At 30.2% G+C, this 17,769-nt stretch overlaps 2 protein-coding genes across 4 annotated transcripts in view; one reads left to right on the top strand and one right to left on the bottom strand.

Annotated features, from left to right (window-relative positions):
• LOC145934396 (SUN domain-containing ossification factor) overlaps positions 1-17,769 on the bottom strand; it is a 39,839-nt gene that overhangs the window by 13,587 nt on the left and 8,483 nt on the right. The window contains exon 1 of one of the 3 annotated variants that reach the window (XM_083034776.1): positions 15,416-16,435. The exons of 1 other annotated variant lie outside the window; for it this stretch is intronic. The gene's annotated coding sequence lies outside the window, so the exon portion shown is untranslated. Of the gene's footprint in view, positions 1-15,415; positions 16,436-17,769 lie in introns of those variants that run through there. One more of the 3 variants, XM_083034777.1, reaches the window with a different exon arrangement.
• LOC145933989 (uncharacterized) lies at positions 9,953-12,097 on the top strand. The gene is made up of 3 exons (XM_083034100.1): positions 9,953-10,229; positions 10,654-10,827; positions 11,478-12,097. The coding sequence occupies exons 1-3, from the start codon at positions 10,140-10,142 to the stop codon at positions 11,679-11,681; spliced, it is 468 nt and encodes a 155-aa protein (XP_082890226.1). The 5' UTR covers positions 9,953-10,139; the 3' UTR covers positions 11,682-12,097.

Raw genomic sequence — 17,769 nt, 5'->3', positions numbered from 1 at the left:
AACTCGCTGAGATCAAGACCAAAAGTCCGTCTTATATAAATAGGAGAATATGCAACTAGCAAAGTATTAGATAAACAATTAAAGAAAAATTTTGAGAAATTAAAAATTTGAAGAAAGCGAAGAAAATAAAGATAGAAAATAAACTATGCAGCTATGTAATTATATACTGCACTGTAAAAAAAAAAAACTGCATAAAATTCCAATTCCATTTAAATTTCTATCGAATTATTAAATGTATTATTAATAAATGTTATTTACAAAAATTAACTAAAACTAATCAAAAGAAGAAAAATTATTTATAATTACATCGCAAATGAATCGTTAAATTAAATAATCAGGTATTTTAATAATCCTGAAATTTTTTAAAGAAATTTTCTTTTTGTAAAAAGTAACGCTGAGATGTTAACAAAATCTATACATCAACATGTACATAATCGAACAATTGGATTGTACATGCGTAATTAAATTCACTTGAAGATCTTTGAAGGAGCGCGCTTTCTCAATCGGATATCGATGGCTCTTTGTAGATGTACTAAATAATGTTCATATTAGTGCGTGAGTCCTCCATTGCGTGTACTTAGGCGATCGATAAATCTCAAGTGACAGCGAAATCATGAAGTGACTACACAGGAAAGTAGCTTGGAAATTCTATCGACTTAACGGCTTTCTAAGTAGCCTTTTCTCGTAAGACGCGTAAAAATATAAGACTACTCTTGAGTATGGATCCTTTCTAATGTTACACCCTCGTTACAATAAGAACTGATTATAATTAGATAAAAATCATATTTGTGACTTTCTATCCATCATTCTGACAAATCATTTATTTTCACAGTTTAGCCCCTAATATTAATCATGCTTAATAATATCGCGTATATCTCATAATATTGTATCGCGATTATCGAAAAAGAATATTCGCGTTTGATAATTCATCAAACATTGTTACGATTTAATCACTCCATAAAGATCAGGAATTCTTTATGTATCAGTGAAGACTAGGGTTAAAGCTAACAAATGAGGAACCATTAACAGCTATTATTCATTAATGAAAGTCGTATGATTGACGATTATAATGAAGGAAACTGACACAAGAAAACTGATCATGCCTCTTTCTCGATATATAAAGAATTATAAATATCTTCTTCATTCAAAAATTATTCGCGATATTTACACGCATAGCAGATATATAAATTGATGTCCAATACTGAAAATTAATGCAACAAATTGGATAAAAGTATGGGATTAGATGAAGAACGAAGATATAAAATTAATCGAATGTTGGTTATTAGGTCTTTTTCTTCTGAGATATAAAATCGCGATTTCTCTTGACTGACAGATCGTAATAGTAGATCAAGTACTCGAAATTGATTGAATATCGACCATTTATCAAGTTAAATATGTCTGTTTTTTAATTGTCAAAGAAAACTGATACAGAAATTCATAGCCCACACGTAATAACATTTCTGCATATTATAGAAATTAGAACACATCGCCAAGACATTCTGTATACATGACTGGTAAATAGAAGAACGAATTTATAAATAATTATCGATGTTAATTTTCCTATTATTACAATTATATTATCATACATACACTGAGTAGTTTCAAAGAGATATCCTGCATGTTTTTTCAAGATTGGGAATTATAAATATTTAAATAGCTTTAGAAGAGTATTATCATATAATGCACATGAAATGTTTTTAAAGGCAAATTTCACTGCAAAATATTTTGCTCTGTAACTGCACCGTTAACAAATCATACATATATACATTATTCAGAAAAACACATTTTAATAGATATACGTGGCTGCAAAACTGCGCTGTCATCGCGATTTCATTAAGGCGATAATTTTTGCGTAGATCGGATTTATGTGTCACGCACATGTCGTAAACGATACCTTGATTAGCACTAAATCTTGCTCTAGAAAAAGGAAAATAATCTCATATAGCGACTTGGTTACATATCGAGTCGGCTTTTCTTCCTGCTTTCTTGTTTGGGAGCACGATCGAGACCTACGCAAAATTCAACAATTGTCGTTGCACAAAAAATAGGATTCTCTATGGTTAGGCACGTTCCAAGGCGTGTCCAACCAGGGTGTTGTGTAGGTATCGGTTTCCACGTGCCTTTGTCACCTTTGTAAGGTCGATCGATCGTTTTGCGCGATTAGTCGCTGCGTGTTGCTGCGGCGAAGTCGTTAAAATGCATGTACAACTCGTAAATGTGCAACAAACGAGCTCGAAACGGAAACGTGACTTATGAAATCAATGTGTGACACCTACTCAATATTACGTCTCACAATATATTGTTAACATAAACCGTTAAGTATAAATTTTATATATGTGTTTATAAATTAATTATAAACTTTGAGAAACAACGGAAAATGCGATTAAATGAGATATAAAAAACTAATTATATGTATAAGCAATTTTTCTTTTCATGGTAAAGCTTTCATGGTTACAAAGAATATAATTGACATATCTTAATATTTTTTTTTCTTAATAACATAAACAACTTCCAATATAATCATAATAAAAACGGTGTAGCTTAATACTTCATTAAATAACATAAGCATTTAGCAACAGTATTAAATAAAAATTAAATAAAAATCTACTTTTCTTTTTATATATATACAAATATATATAAATATAAAAGATATTTCTCAAAGAATGCATTGTTATATGACTATTCCGCGGTTCATCCTAAGATATTCAAGCTTACACATTGTACACAGAGATAATTTTCTCTTAGAATTTATCCTGAAAATCATGATAATCGTGGGACAATATGGTATGGAAAGAATTTTATGAGAATTTGTCTGCAGATTAATATTTATCACAATAAAATTAATAATATTTATCACAATAAAATATAAAATATGTTTGATTAATTTTACTAAACTGCATAGTATAATTAATCAAACATATTTTATTGTGATAAATATTATTATTGTGAAAAATATAAAATATGTTTGATTAATTTTACTATGCAGTTTAGTAAAATTAATCAAACATATTTTATATTTTATTGTAATAAATATTATTAATTTTATTGTGATAAATATTAATCAGACAAATTCTCATAAAATTCTTTCCATACCATATTGTCCCACGATTATCATGATTTTCAGGATAAATTCTAAGAGAAAATGCTCTCAGTGTAGGATACATTATAATTATATAGATCTTGTCATTTTTTTCAACAGAATAATTTTTCTATTATTTATTTTAGAATGTCCTCTCGATTGTTTTGTTTATGGTTTATCATTTGCTGGTTTATCATTCGTCATTAAAATTTTACTATTTTAGAAATAATCTGCGAAAAAAATAAAATTATTTATAATTATAATCATTAACATGCTATTTTTGTCGCGCGATGTTAATCAACTGTCTACGTGCTTCAAACGATTGCAGAAAATTCTTTCTCGTTTGACCTTAGAGTGAAATTAGGCCACGACATATCGCGAGATATTATCAATCCCGGTGGCATTATTATTGCACATTCCGTGGATCGTTATTCCCGACCATGTGCTAAATAATACCACAATATATGTTCACGACACGGCATCGGGCGTATATGATATTAGAACTGACGGCCAATCTAATGAAAAATTCGGCATTATACAAAAAAAAAGATCCAACAAATTACAAATTTTGGGAAGATTGTTGTAACAATATGTGTCACAATACATTTCTATAAAAATAAAGTAAATCATGATTTTCTAATATCACTTATAGAAAATCAGATCATTTATGTATATTTATCAAAATTCATTTATCAAATATTTAACTAATATATTATACATTATTTATACTGGATCAAAAATATTTTTTTTCACTACACTTCTGCGATTTAAAAATAATATTTAGAGCAAATAAAATTTATTGAATACCTCCGGTACATTTTGCGTGCATCTTCATGTCATAACTACATGTTGAATAGTCAGTGCTAGGAATTGACCAATTTAAACAATTATAGCAATGAAAATTGTGATACATTAAATTTTACTTATAATTCTTAACTGTTTTAATTATATTTCTGTCTAATATTTAAATTATTTAACCAAGAGTTTAACAAAATTTAGTCAATTTGCACTATAAACTTCAATGTTAATGATTAATTCATATCGGACAAATGATACTCGTGACAATGAAATCTTAACGTCCGTTATCAGAATAATCATCTCTATTATTATGCAAACTATTCTCGTTTGCTCGATGATCCACTTGAATCGGAATTCTGAGTGGAAGGACGCTAACTGCAATGATTGCAGTTGGGTGCAAACATGACCGATCGCGTCATGGTCACTACAGAAAAGAATACATATGTGCGTTTGCAGAGTATAGGTTTAGTTAATTAACCGAGACTTATTCGATTACGTATAATTTTGATAACTTGTAATCGCAAAATAAAAAAGCATATAACTGCGTACTCTTTTCTCCCTCATGACAGATAATTTTAAAAAAACTTTACATTTCTTTAAATACACAAAAAAATCTCCTTTCCTAAACTTTTTCTTTTTACTAAAATATAAGTTCAAGTAATAAGATATTACTACAAATAATAATAATAATAATATGATACGATATTACTACAAATGCCTATAAATATCTATATAGTAATAGAAATATCTAATATGTGCGTATCCCCGAAATCTACCCGAATTTTTAAATATTTTTCAAAGTCGTTTATAGTCGTTTATAGTGATAATTTTTTTCGTTTTTAGTTGTGTATGTGTTGTGCACCATTTTTCAATAATTAATATATCATATATCAAATATATCATAACTTTTAAACAGCGCAAGTACAAATAAAAAGAAAATTACTGCAAATAACTACAAACAATTAATTTGAATATATTTTGAAAAATATATAATGTGAGTAGATTTGAGATATCTTTAAAATTGGCAAAATTGCATTTTTCGTCAATTGCAAATATACTATATTTAAACAGTCAAACTACAAATAAAAGGAAAATCACTGGAAACAAACGATTCTGAATCATATATCAGCGATTTTCTTTTATCTTAAAATCGAATGACAATTATTTTTTTCAAAATGTATTTTTTATTACTTGGAACGAAATTATTATTATTACAACTAGAAGGACATATTATCAGTTTTTATATTAAAAACTTGTTAAAAATAAAATGCCAAATTTACATTGGTTTCACGATTTGCTTCTTTGATTACAACACGACGGATAAACGTATACGCGCATTTACTAAGTCGGAACTTCCCTGTCGTCGTCGAAAGTTTCGGTGCGGTATAACTTCTCGTCTACGTATAGAAATTGGATGTGCTTCGCATTGTTAGATGCGGTTTCGACGTGGGTCATTCCCGACGCCAAAGGTACATGCAACCAGAATTCGCCGCGTATAGCGAAACGGGGACTCGCAATGATGTTGCCGAGAAAATGTTGCACATATTATATAAACAATTTCAGTATCATTCGAACAAGCCATATCATTTAATGTAATAACTATTGCCCAAATAACAGAAATTTGTACGCAATAATAAATCAAATGGGAAGAGATTACGAAAGGTAATATAAAAATCAACGCGAAAATATGTTTCAACATTGCAATGCCGAGAATGCGGATATTTTAATTGCATTAAATTTAAATATAATTACTACGTTAATTTGCTCTGCACAAAATAACACAGCTTTTCGATGAGAAAAGAAGAGAGGAGGAATTTAGTTGAATATTTGTTATATTCGAGTTTATTGCATTTATTATATCTTTATATCGTATATATATATTTGTTTATTCCAATTTTCGATAATCTTCACGTCTCATATCGTCATTTTATTAAACGTTATTTTATTACCCACTTTATACATCGTGATTTAAGATGACGGTACATTGCATTCTCTTAATAATTGACAGGATCAGCATGGTCAGCGATAGAGTGAAAACTTGTGTCAATATTGAATAATAAAATCAAGGAACCATGAACTCTCTTCATTAAATTAGAACGAGTAAAATAAGTAGCAAGGTTTACATGGACATCGTATAAACGTGCTCAAAAGCGCTTTACAAAAAGGGGGAAATGCACGATTAAGACTTAAGTCACTGCTTTGTCGAGAAGGGATTTGCGGCTACACCTGCATCCACCACGCACGCTACATCTGCAGTTCACTGATCGATCGATAACCGATATCTAGTAGGATGAGAGGTAGCGCGAGAGATGGAGAAGGATATGAGAATATAAACTTTCCTACGTGGAGCGAATGCAGAAATTATAACACACAGACGTTTTCTATTCAATTATCTATAATATTATCATTATATTTTGATTATTTTATATTGGTTATATTGGATGATTGCAAAAGTTCGTGCCCGATTTGAAGTTATTACCACCATCTATGCAAATCGGGCACGAACTTTTGCAATCATCCAATATAATAATTATATTTTATATAACTTTTAGAATTATTTCTCGATCATTTGGCTACTTCAAATGTCAGATTAATAAATTTTAAACTACTGTGCAAAATGATGAATATAAAATGTTTAAAATATTAGCGCTTTTCTCTAAAGAAAATTATATATTGTGACAATAATCTCTGACCCCAAAATATAGATATTATATCGTGCTCGCTTCTTTTATCGAAATAGAGAAGCATGTAAGAGAGTAAAAGTGAACGCTGATTATTCTATTAGAGATTAAGAATAATACTTGTAACGTGAAAGTGTTAGTTGCATTATTGATGTGAAATAAGATTAACGTGTGGACAAAAATAAATATTCCGGATTATTAATTGCCAGTCTCATTATTTGAGAGAAACACACTCTGCGATACATAATAATACATTGTATTAACATGTGTAACAGAATCTAGGTTGTCATTCAAATAGGATACGCTCAATCAGATGAAAGCGAAGATCACACGGATAAAGTGTCACATGTGTCTATGAATCTGATTAACATTGGCCATCTGTATGTACAAAACAAGATGAGCAAAGTGGACGTCATTAAGTAAAACCGGCTCTTTCTAGAAATCAAAGCCAATATGAATAACAAACCAAATGACAGAAATAATATTCTTCTATATCTTTAAAATATTGAATAACTTAATTACTTGATTTTTTTTCTCTCTCTTTATGTTTCTATAATTTCTTTATACTTTCTTTATTTTTGCTCGCGTGATAATCAGTGTAAACTATGTTGAAGCAATGTAATCAGTTCCATTATATAAACACAAAAAATATAAATGTTTACTGCATTATAATTTTGTTTATTAATATGATAATAAATTTCATTCGTGTGAAAGAGTCGCTTTAGTTCTGTTTTCAATGTGTAAAATTATGCCACGTTTTTTATTTTAAAAAAGATTATTCTTTCTCCCGTATACAAATTAAGATAAAAACAAGTACATATCTATGTTTCTCCCTTTTGCTATTGAAAATGCATAATAAAACGCGCTTAAACTTTTTTAGAATAAGTGCTTTTCATATGGGTGAAACTGGCATCTTGAGATGCTCGGCAGTGCAGAATCTCTTTGAAATGTGCTGCAAAGGAGATCCTATGCTTTCTCGCAGGTAAATATATGCAAGCAATAGCGTATTGTGGATGCAATGCGGTCCCGCATTGCGAGAATTTTCACCGACTGTCACGATAAGTCGGCGATTCTTATCTCTTGTATTTAAAGTCGTTCGTAAAAAGCTTGTAAAATTTCGCATTAACATATGTGACTTGCCGACAAGAACGATATTTGACGGAGAAAATTGCGATCATTGATTTTGTGTCGCGGAAATATATAGGTTGGCCGACCGTAAACGGAGTGAAAGCTCTAATTAGCGGGCGGAGAGAGCTTTCACCCGCCTGCTTTTCAGAAATCGGTTTTACCGTGTAATCACCTGACAATATATTTCGCTCGTTTAACGAATGTTAAACGATTGAGTGGTGTCAAAAATCGCTGACGCTATTCTGACGTTATTAAACTATAAACACGGAAATTACGCGATTATATTTCTCCCCGAATACAATAACCGGTATTTAATTAAAGTTTATAAAAGAAGATGACGCATTTATGAAAGAATATGACGCATTACGACGACAAAATCGATTTTTATTAGCGTGTAGTAGCATTAAAGCATCTTCCTGAAAGTTGCTTATATGTACAGTAAAGATATAGAGTAATATACAATCAAAATATGTTCTATATATCGAGTCTCTTATAGAAAAGATATTTTTTCAATTTCTTATCTCAATTCTACGAAAATATAAATTTAGTTATTAAAAACTTTTCGATTTAGTTAATTATTGTATCTACGGATATATAATATATAATATTCGACCAAAAATAATGTGCTTTGACAGATTATTTCCATTTTTAAACCTATAATCAGGTAATATTAACTTTTCTTTGTTTATTAAATTTTTTTTTAATTTATATTTTTATCAATCGAAAATCGTAAACATTTTATCGTGACATGTATTTTATTTACTCTAATGCTCTACTGCATACATTTAAACATTTTTTTAAATATACAACAGTTACTGAACTTCTTTTAACAGCATATCTTCCACATTTAATCTTGTGGAATGCATGCATTAATCTTGTGATTTGCGAATAGGATTAAATTTAGCAGAAATTGATAAAAGCAAACGACAAAAAAGAGGTAAAATAAAACTACAGTGCAAAAGATTATAGCATTAAATGAATTCTCAAGATATCTAGAATAAAAGCTTATAACATTTACAAAAATGTAATTAAATAATTTTGTGAAGAAAGAAAATATTTAATAATTTTATTACTGAAATTTTGCGATTACGCAATATTTTTGAAATTACACAATTGCAATTTCACAAAAATTTATTCTATGTAACAAACCTTCTCATTTAGCGAATTTATTATAGAGAATCATTGTTAAGCACACAATCAGAAATATCGCAATCAGTATAGTTTTCTAGCTGTATAGCAATCCCTCCTATCATCCCCACTATTTGAAGGCCACTCATTTTAGTATGTCACATAACTCGATGAGTGGAAGCAAGTAAGGAATTCGTTAGAGAAAAAAGTGGCTAGAGCAAGAGAATGAGATAGAAAAGAAGTCGGAAGAAGCTATGATAAATTAAGCGAGTAATTGAACGTGGTAATCAGATGAACGTAGGTGGATAGTGTAAGTATATACCGGGCGTGTATTTTTGTGCCTGGTTCCCATTTGGGAATGGAATGCGTTTCTTTTTCTTTCCAGAATTTTGTCAAATTAAAGTATCTTAATTAAAGTATAATCTAAAGGACAATTCAATAGTAGAAAACTCAACCTCAACAAGGAATCGTGTGCAATGATCCAACACGAAGCAATGAGATGCAAAATTTTACTCATTGCATTTCTCGATTAGTCACTTTAGCTTTAGACAATTGTTATCTTTGTTTCTTGCATCTCGCTATAAAATTCAGTAGATTGTCGCGAATTTTCAGCAAAAAATATAAATTTTCACTGTAATTCTCAGTCGGATTGAACCGGATTAAACCTATCTCCAAATTTCGCTCTCTTTTACACTGTTATTGCCAAATCACAATAAAATTTCATTAAACATGCATATTTTTGTTCCAAATTCCGGAATTCATTTTAATAATGTCAAATAACATTTTATTAATGCAAATAATTGCTATAAAAAACTGAACAGCAAAAGTTTTTATTAAATTAATAAGTTATTCGTGTATTTATTGCACACACTTAATATTATTTAAAATCACATTATTAAATGTAATCAACATGATATTAAGAAATCATCTTTCTTTTCGCGATACATCTATATATACATACACGAGATTCGTATTTGCAACGATAAAGTTCATCTTCAGAGAGAGAGAAAAAAGAGAGAAAGAGAGAGATGTGGAGCACAGATCATCTCAGACCCTCCGCCAAAGTTGAGTACCAAGAACTGTTACAATGACGCATTAAATGCATTTAAGTAGCGAGGAAGTGGGGACTTAGTCGATTTAATGTTAGCCAGTGTGACTACTGACTACTGACAGGTCAATAGTTGGGTGGAGCGTTTCTCAGCGTAGTTGGAAATACAGTCATCATCGCACTTCGAATATATGTCGACAAATATTTCTTTACAGTGATTATAAAGTGTACGTCTATACTAAATTGAATACAACATAACACAAAAAGTGATTCAAAAATGGCTGAGGAGACCACCGCATCCACCCTCTTTACGAGATTGAAGGGACATCTTAAAGAAGCGCCATTCTTTTGTAAAATTATCGAAGTGGTGAGAATGCTATATTGCGATCTCTTAAATAACGATGTCTAATTAATAATATATACGCGATGAAAATGTTATTTTGATCTTTTGGTAGAAAAAGAATTTTAAAAAAATATTTTTTTATATTTAAATATCTTTCTTCATATTTTAGCAATAACATAAACTTCAAAATTCCGCAAAAGTAACCATAAATTCTATAATTATTTCACTATTGCATTTATTTTATGTATACCAAATCAATAACTATTGTTAATAATATATTATTTTTATCTTTACTAAGAAATCAATTATAGCATTAGTATCGAAAACTAAAAATTAAATTAAATTATTTAATAAATATTTTAAAAAATTTAATTGCAAGTTGTTCTAGAAAATAATTTATAACGAGAATATACTTTTTAATAACAATCATACATATTGAATGTTATAGATTTTCTGCGTCATTGCAACGGGATTAGCGGTAGGACCATTTCAAGAGAATCAAATACGGCCGACTGATATACACCATATAGCGATATTTCATGTGGCAGTGTGCGGTTATATTCTTATAAACGCGATTCTTATCACGAGCCATTTATTAGGCGAAAAAGTGCCGAAAAAGACGGTAAGTTAAAATACGAAATATATTGCTATTATAATATCATTCATAAGTGAAAAAAATTCATATGACGATAAATGCAATTTATAACATAGACAATTGTTATAATAAAAATAAATATTTTTGTTCAGAAAAGAAGACAATTGAGAAGAAATGATATTCTTTGCGATATAAATCGTGTTCTGTGACAAAAATTATAAATTTTATACCGAGAATATATGTATATCAAAGAATTGAATTGCTCTTTAATTTAGCAGAATATTAAAATGCATCACACAAAATTTTGTCGTCGCTGCTTTAATTTCTGAAATCGTCTGCTTTCTATATGTTCGAATTATTTAAAGTCGATCGAGTCTAAAGACTCGATCATGCCGTCTAAAAATTCCATTGTTTCAAACTTCAGATGCAGTGGAAAAATGAAACACGAAGAGATATGAGATTTATATTTCACTATATTCTCTCTCGCATATCTCTTGAAAGAAATAATTCTATTCTGAAAATCTAACTTCTTATCTTCCCACTAGTTTCATTGTACTCTCATCTGATCTGATAAATTTCTATGTGCGCGAATAACTGGTAACAATGCACACCGAATTGTAACAAGGATATATTTCTTCGTTTCGACAAGCCATATATACTATTCTTTTATTTTTCAGGCTCTTATTTTTACGACGATGGGGGCGATTCTATGTTGCACTGCCGGCCTCATTCTGATTCGCGACTGGGACAATTTCTCGGCTAATTTAATTCACGCGTATCTGGAGGAGTACAGCGATCAAATGGTTGCGGCCGGTTCTTTCGCGATCATAGCTGCAGTGGTATTCGCTGTAGATACGTACTTCACTAACAAATACGATTAATCATCCAGATAATTAATCACGAGTATTACAAAAGCGAGAGTCAATCATTTCGCGCGTTTCCTCTATTCCATTTTCACAAAAATATTACTTCATTAACCGTTCCTAGATGTTTTACATCAACTTTTGCGAAAAAATATTCTTAGCTTCTTGCGTGTCTCTACTGATATATCATATCGTGAATATAATAACAAATTGAAATAAATACCGAACATAATGTCGACAAGCATAAATATTCAGATGGAGATGCTATTGTTTTAGAATAAAATCCATTCCTATTCCACTCCAATCAAGCAATGTTTGTAATTGCTCTTTATATATTATCAAGTGTATTATTTATAATTATATATTGTATATATATATATTATTTTATATGAAACACAATGCTTACAATAAACAACGCTACACCAGTTGTGATTCTTGTATATGTTCAGTTTACGACATTGAAATTTATATAAATTTCTAATACAATTTCGAATAGAAAAATTTTAAATAGCGTGTGTGTGTATATATGTGTGTGTATCTTAAAAAATTTCTCTAGCCACGTGCCATAAAATTATTCGTGTCGTGAATTCAAGCTATGGTTGATAAGCGAAATAACGTTAATGCGTTATTCTTCGCGAAGATTGTTCCATATCATACAGAGATCGCGAAAAAGTCTACACACAATAGCAGATTGCACATTAGATTATTGCTGTTTTTTATCGGAACTTTATAGTAAGATAAGATAGTATTTAATGTGCGAATTAATATATATAAGAAAAAAGAATAAATTTTAAATTTAAATAATTTTTCTTTACAAGTTCTGTAAAAATGTAGCTTTACAGAATAAGATCTATAATTGAAGGATTCAATTTTATATATCACATATAAGATTATTTCCTTGTTAAAATCTATATCTGTTATTTTAATTATTAATCTTATATGTGCGAAGCGAAAATCACACATGTAAAAATTCTGGCGAGATATCAAAGTAACCGACTATTCTTATTTATTTAGATATCAATCGTATACACGCTTAAAATTTTAATCCTTGTAAAGAGATAGGAGAAATTTTCCTTTTTCTATAAATATCTTAAAACAAGGGGAACGAGATCACAAATCGACGAAGTTTTTCGTCGAAAGAGCTTTTTCCGGAGATGAAACCGCTTTCTGAGCTCCATAAAACTAAATCTTCAAGAAAAATCTACATAGTCACGCTTTTTACATTTGGCAGTAAGTCGCAGTAAAAAATTTCTGTCTGCCTTATTTTCACAAGAAAGTCACCATTTGACGGTTCCTGTCTATTTGTCGAAATCCAAAAAACGATTCCAGGAAGAATGCAGTTTCTTCCGAGCATCGTGGCTTTCTCGTATTTCCTCCGCGTACAAAAGTATATAACAAATTCGACAAATACCATTCGGTACTCTCAAAAGTGCGAGAAAAATGCGAGAGTTCATTCGCCGACTATTCTACAAAGAAAAGTTCGATAAAAGAAATTCCGCTCCATAATATAAAGTGAAGGAAAAAATTTTTAAATACACATGCACCAATCATTTCGTTTATTATCTCGTCTAAACCAGTGATCCGCAAATTTCTTAACTGGTAAGTGTACTATTATTTAAAAGCACAATGTGTGAATTTTTTCAATGTTCATTAAATTCAAATACTTTAAAAATTAAACGAGTTTTCTTTCATCTGAATCTTTATTTTTGTAGAAATCTCTTCGCGTTTTAATAGAGCATTTTGACATCAACAATAAAGTTTAGAGACAGAAAATCTGCTTAACTTAATTTTAAATAAAGAGTATCCGGTAATAATCGCTTTTTTTGATCTCTTGCATTTTAACTTCCTATATCGATAATAAACTTAATACAAATGTAAACTTAATGTATAATAACTCTACACAGTAAATAATTTTAAATAATCTGTTTTGCAAACAAAAAAATTTTTTGAATCTATTTTTTTTTATAAAACTGTACTGTGTCATGTATACATATATGTGTACATATGACCGACCGTTGTAATTAGATGAGCGCCTTAGATGCACTCATGCACTGTTATGCTCGCACTGGTAATTAAGCGCGAAAAGCACGGGATACTAAGTACCAACACGGCGGGCAGCGCAGATTAAAATGCAATTAAAATGGTACACGGTGACGCTTTCAACGACCGACGACAAGTATTTTATATCGGGACGAGCGTGTCGGGTTGTCAAGGAGAACGAATAGCTGTTTGCAAAAACAACGATCAGAGCAGAAAAGACCGAGACTTAACTTTGCCTAGGCCGAAATAGCGGCAATTAACGTCCGATTAAAATTAGCCGGAAGCTAATTAATAATATAATTTCGGAAGAGTTTCATGAATATAATATCGTCTAGATATTCAGATAATTTTTATTAGTTATTGCTTGATTGCTGTTGTTTACTCGACTTCCATGGCAATTATTCGTAAATTATTGAATTTTTTAATTCCTCGTTATTCGTATATAAATTATAATATATGTAATAAATCATAACAAATAAAAGTTCATTGAATGGCTTTGAATGAATTATAAAGAAGGTTTTAAACTTAAATAGCATGATATTGCAAACTTTTTTGTCAGGTGTAAGTAATATTTTATGCATGACATGAGACTAGGATAGAATTTGATGAAATCATTGTTTATAAACTGCAATGCATTAAATCTAAAATATAATTAAATCTAAAATATAATTTTTAGATTTAAATGGTTTGCTCCTACATAAATATATACATTTGTATATATTTCAATCTTGTCTTTAACTTCCAATAGAATATACAGACCGACGATAGTTCAATATCCCGTGAATTGAACTGGGGAGAATCTTAAATTGCATGAAAGATCAAAGTAATTGTCCGATTGATTTCGAAATAATTATCTAGAAATGAAGGAATACTTGGCACGTACGTAAACATTGTGCGCATAAATTTTTATAAATATTATAGAAAATAATGTAAATATCGCAATGTTATAGTTACTTCTATGGATGCTATGTTTAATAGCATTAATGTAATTTATGGTTGATCTTGCTCATTTCAATTTTCTGTCTCTACCAATGTTAAAAAAGAGAAAGAGAGAGATAATTACTAAATAATTCAATTAATCTAAAACGTTTATAATTTAAATTATTTGCAATTAGTTTTAATCAGTAGCATAATTTCGTTCATATTGCAGCATAATAATTTCAGCAACTTTAAATCAAATAATTCACTATCGTTACTATCTTAAATCAAATAATTCGTTACTATCGCTTAATTTCACAATAAATTCCTTAAATTTGGAATTGTTCTCTTCGTACGAAAAAATTAGCAGAAAATCATTATTTGAATTATAAATTATAAATAAAATGTAAGAAAAGAGAAAGAAATAACGATTGCAGCTTTCCACAATACAATCAGATATTATATATATAAATGTACATATTATCAAAGTATGACTATATTTAAACAGCCAAGGTTAAATCATTGCAAAGAAACCACGATCACGCGAGAACATGTCATATATCAATGCGCAAGTTTAACAAGGACAATTTTAAATACATGAAATCATTCTAAACATTATATACAGGCCATATTAAATTGGAAAAATTTGCGAAATACTTCTTTCACAGTAAGAATTAATCGTGATATTCATTAGTGAATTATGTACGTTTCTAAAGACTTTTTAATCAAAATATCTCAATCGTATCTAACGTTAAATAAATATACACACTAACAATTTAGTTATACAAACTCACCTTTTAAGAAACTCTCAAATGATCACTATTTATTAACCATACTCCGATACTGACAATATTAATGAAGAGTTAATAATAAGTACCGAAGAATTCGAAACGTAAAAAATATTATTGAATATTTGAAAGATACTTATTACTTGTCATACTTGTACTTTTGCTGATAAAAATTAATAATATGATGGCAGATCTAGCCACTGTATTTATGTATGAAGACTCTGTTAACTAATCAATCTTCTTTCACACTCGAAATTACGATAGGAGGTTCATATAAAATTAGTTTTACACGGTCGATCTGTCAATGTAATATGTATAACACGAAAGTAAGGAAAAATATCGACATTACTTCTGAAATGACAATAAATATTTATCGATGCATTTAAGTCCTTAGCCACATTCCGCCACATCTATTGCACCAGAGACCATCCTGTTAGTCGACCGGCAACTTGGCGCATCATTTCACGCACTCACGCACACGCACGCACTTCCTTCCTTTCGATCATCTCGTCTTTTTAACACGGTTTCTATGGCCGAGACCGCGGAATTACGGAGAATAATGAGAAAATGCGGTCCGATCGACCGATCATCCGTCCATACACCCATATCAGCGGCCGCTCGAACGCGGACTGATAGTCCGCCCTCGTGCGACGTCGCGGCACGACCCTTCCGCGCCACCACCCCGACCGCACCATCGCCCACTTCCTTCCCCCAGCACCCTTCCTTTCTTTCGTGTTCCCTCTCGTGTCACGTCGCCCGAGAACCGTGACTTTCCTTAGCATCCTTTCTAATCCGCCCTTTTTCTCCAGGAATCCCCTCTTGGCTCACTCGCCTGGAAGGGGACCCTCATACGATCTCAACGATTTGCAACCAACTGCGCTGCGGTACTTTTTATCCCCTATAAAGTATTCACGTGTAAAAGTGAGACGAGTAAGAGTGGCTCTCTCTCGTGCGCTTCGAATAAAAGGTATTCGTAAATTTCTTAACGTTTTTGCATTTTCCGGATCGTGATCCAAGAGTAAGAGAATTCCTATGATAAGTAATTTCTTTTCGAAATACTTATCAATCAGGATATCTTTCTGATAATTTTTTTTTATTTTACAGCTTAGTTGTAAAGATATTCAATGTATAAAAAATTAAAAAGCCATGAAGAAAAATGATTTACATTAAATTTCCACGCTATTCGTGTACAAAAAAAATAATCCCAAAGTTTTGTCAACTAATACAAAGTCTGTGTGTATAGCTATTCTAGTATATACCGAAACAATATAAAAAAATGTAACAATAAGTGTGACATTAAATATGACATTAAATATGTAATTGAAATAACAAAATAAAAATTTATTTAAATATTCAAAGTATGAGTTATTCACTGGTACATTTTTATAACACTTTATTTAATTTTTTTTATTGTGCACTGCAGTTTCAAATGTAATTTATAATATAATATCTTAGTTTTTATATTATCTGTATCTAAATTATTCATAGATTAAAAATTCTATAGCAAAATAATCTATGCATTTTTATGTGTTTATATTATTTAAACTCCTAGTAGGTAACTTTAAAAAGATGCATGCTCGAGATGTCAAATTGATCTAGATTTTAAAAAATTGCACACACAAGGTGATCGAAGATAAATTTTAATGTTCCATACATAAAATTAAAGAACACGTTCGCCAGTCGTTGAAACTAGAAAGCGCAGTGATTTATCGATCTGTGTATCTTGAAACTTAAACGGAGATCAAACGAAGACGGAAAAGCTCTCTTCTCACATACTTTCAATAATAATTTTTAAAGTTTATCATGTCTCTCTCGTCGCGAAAGTATTTGTCTATACCGGAATGGAAATGTTACGTTTTACTGATATACACGCGATAATAATAAAAAAAAACGCATGACTATAATATTGGCTAATCTCTGAAAAGCTTATACTCACTTTCTTTAAAATTATTAGAGTTCTCAGTCAAATTTCTCATCAAGTCTCATGGATCGAAAAATTTTCTTTCTAAATTCAACATTTTATTGAGAGTTCTGAATAGCTTTCCCCAAGAGTTCTAACGATTATCTTTAAAATTAGAAGCGCTAAAACTAAAATTGTACTGAATTATCGATCTTACTTACAATTAGTCTCTTTTATGCAAAATATTTTTTCGAATCTCTTCGTGTTAAAAATAGGCAACGGTGTACCGCGAAAAAAAATTCCTACGATCAATATACACTGCAAAATTTAAGGCATATTACAATTATAAAATTTTTTTAGAAAATAATAAGTTTCTACGAAATAAAATTTGCGATATAATTAACGTTTAACCAGACAAAACTCGAAAACGTAGATAAAAAAATCCAAGTATATCAAATAC

This window comes from Prenolepis imparis, unplaced genomic scaffold (assembly GCF_030444845.1).
Source record: "Prenolepis imparis isolate NDT839.2.m4 unplaced genomic scaffold, iyPreImpa1.0 SCAF_3, whole genome shotgun sequence".
Taxonomy (NCBI): domain Eukaryota; kingdom Metazoa; phylum Arthropoda; class Insecta; order Hymenoptera; family Formicidae; genus Prenolepis; species Prenolepis imparis.
Note: the sequence above shows the minus strand (reverse complement) of the source record. Positions and strands in the feature narration are given on the sequence as shown.

Bases quoted from the DNA above. Each gene is read 5' to 3' on its own strand.
- LOC145933989 (XM_083034100.1), top strand. From the start codon at position 10,140: ATGGCTGAGGAGACCACCGCATCCACCCTCTTTACGAGATTGAAGGGA. The intron at 10,230-10,653 runs GTGAGAATGCTA...TGAATGTTATAG, and splicing joins TTTGTAAAATTATCGAAGTG to ATTTTCTGCGTCATTGCAAC. The intron at 10,828-11,477 runs GTAAGTTAAAAT...TTTATTTTTCAG, and splicing joins AAAAAGTGCCGAAAAAGACG to GCTCTTATTTTTACGACGAT.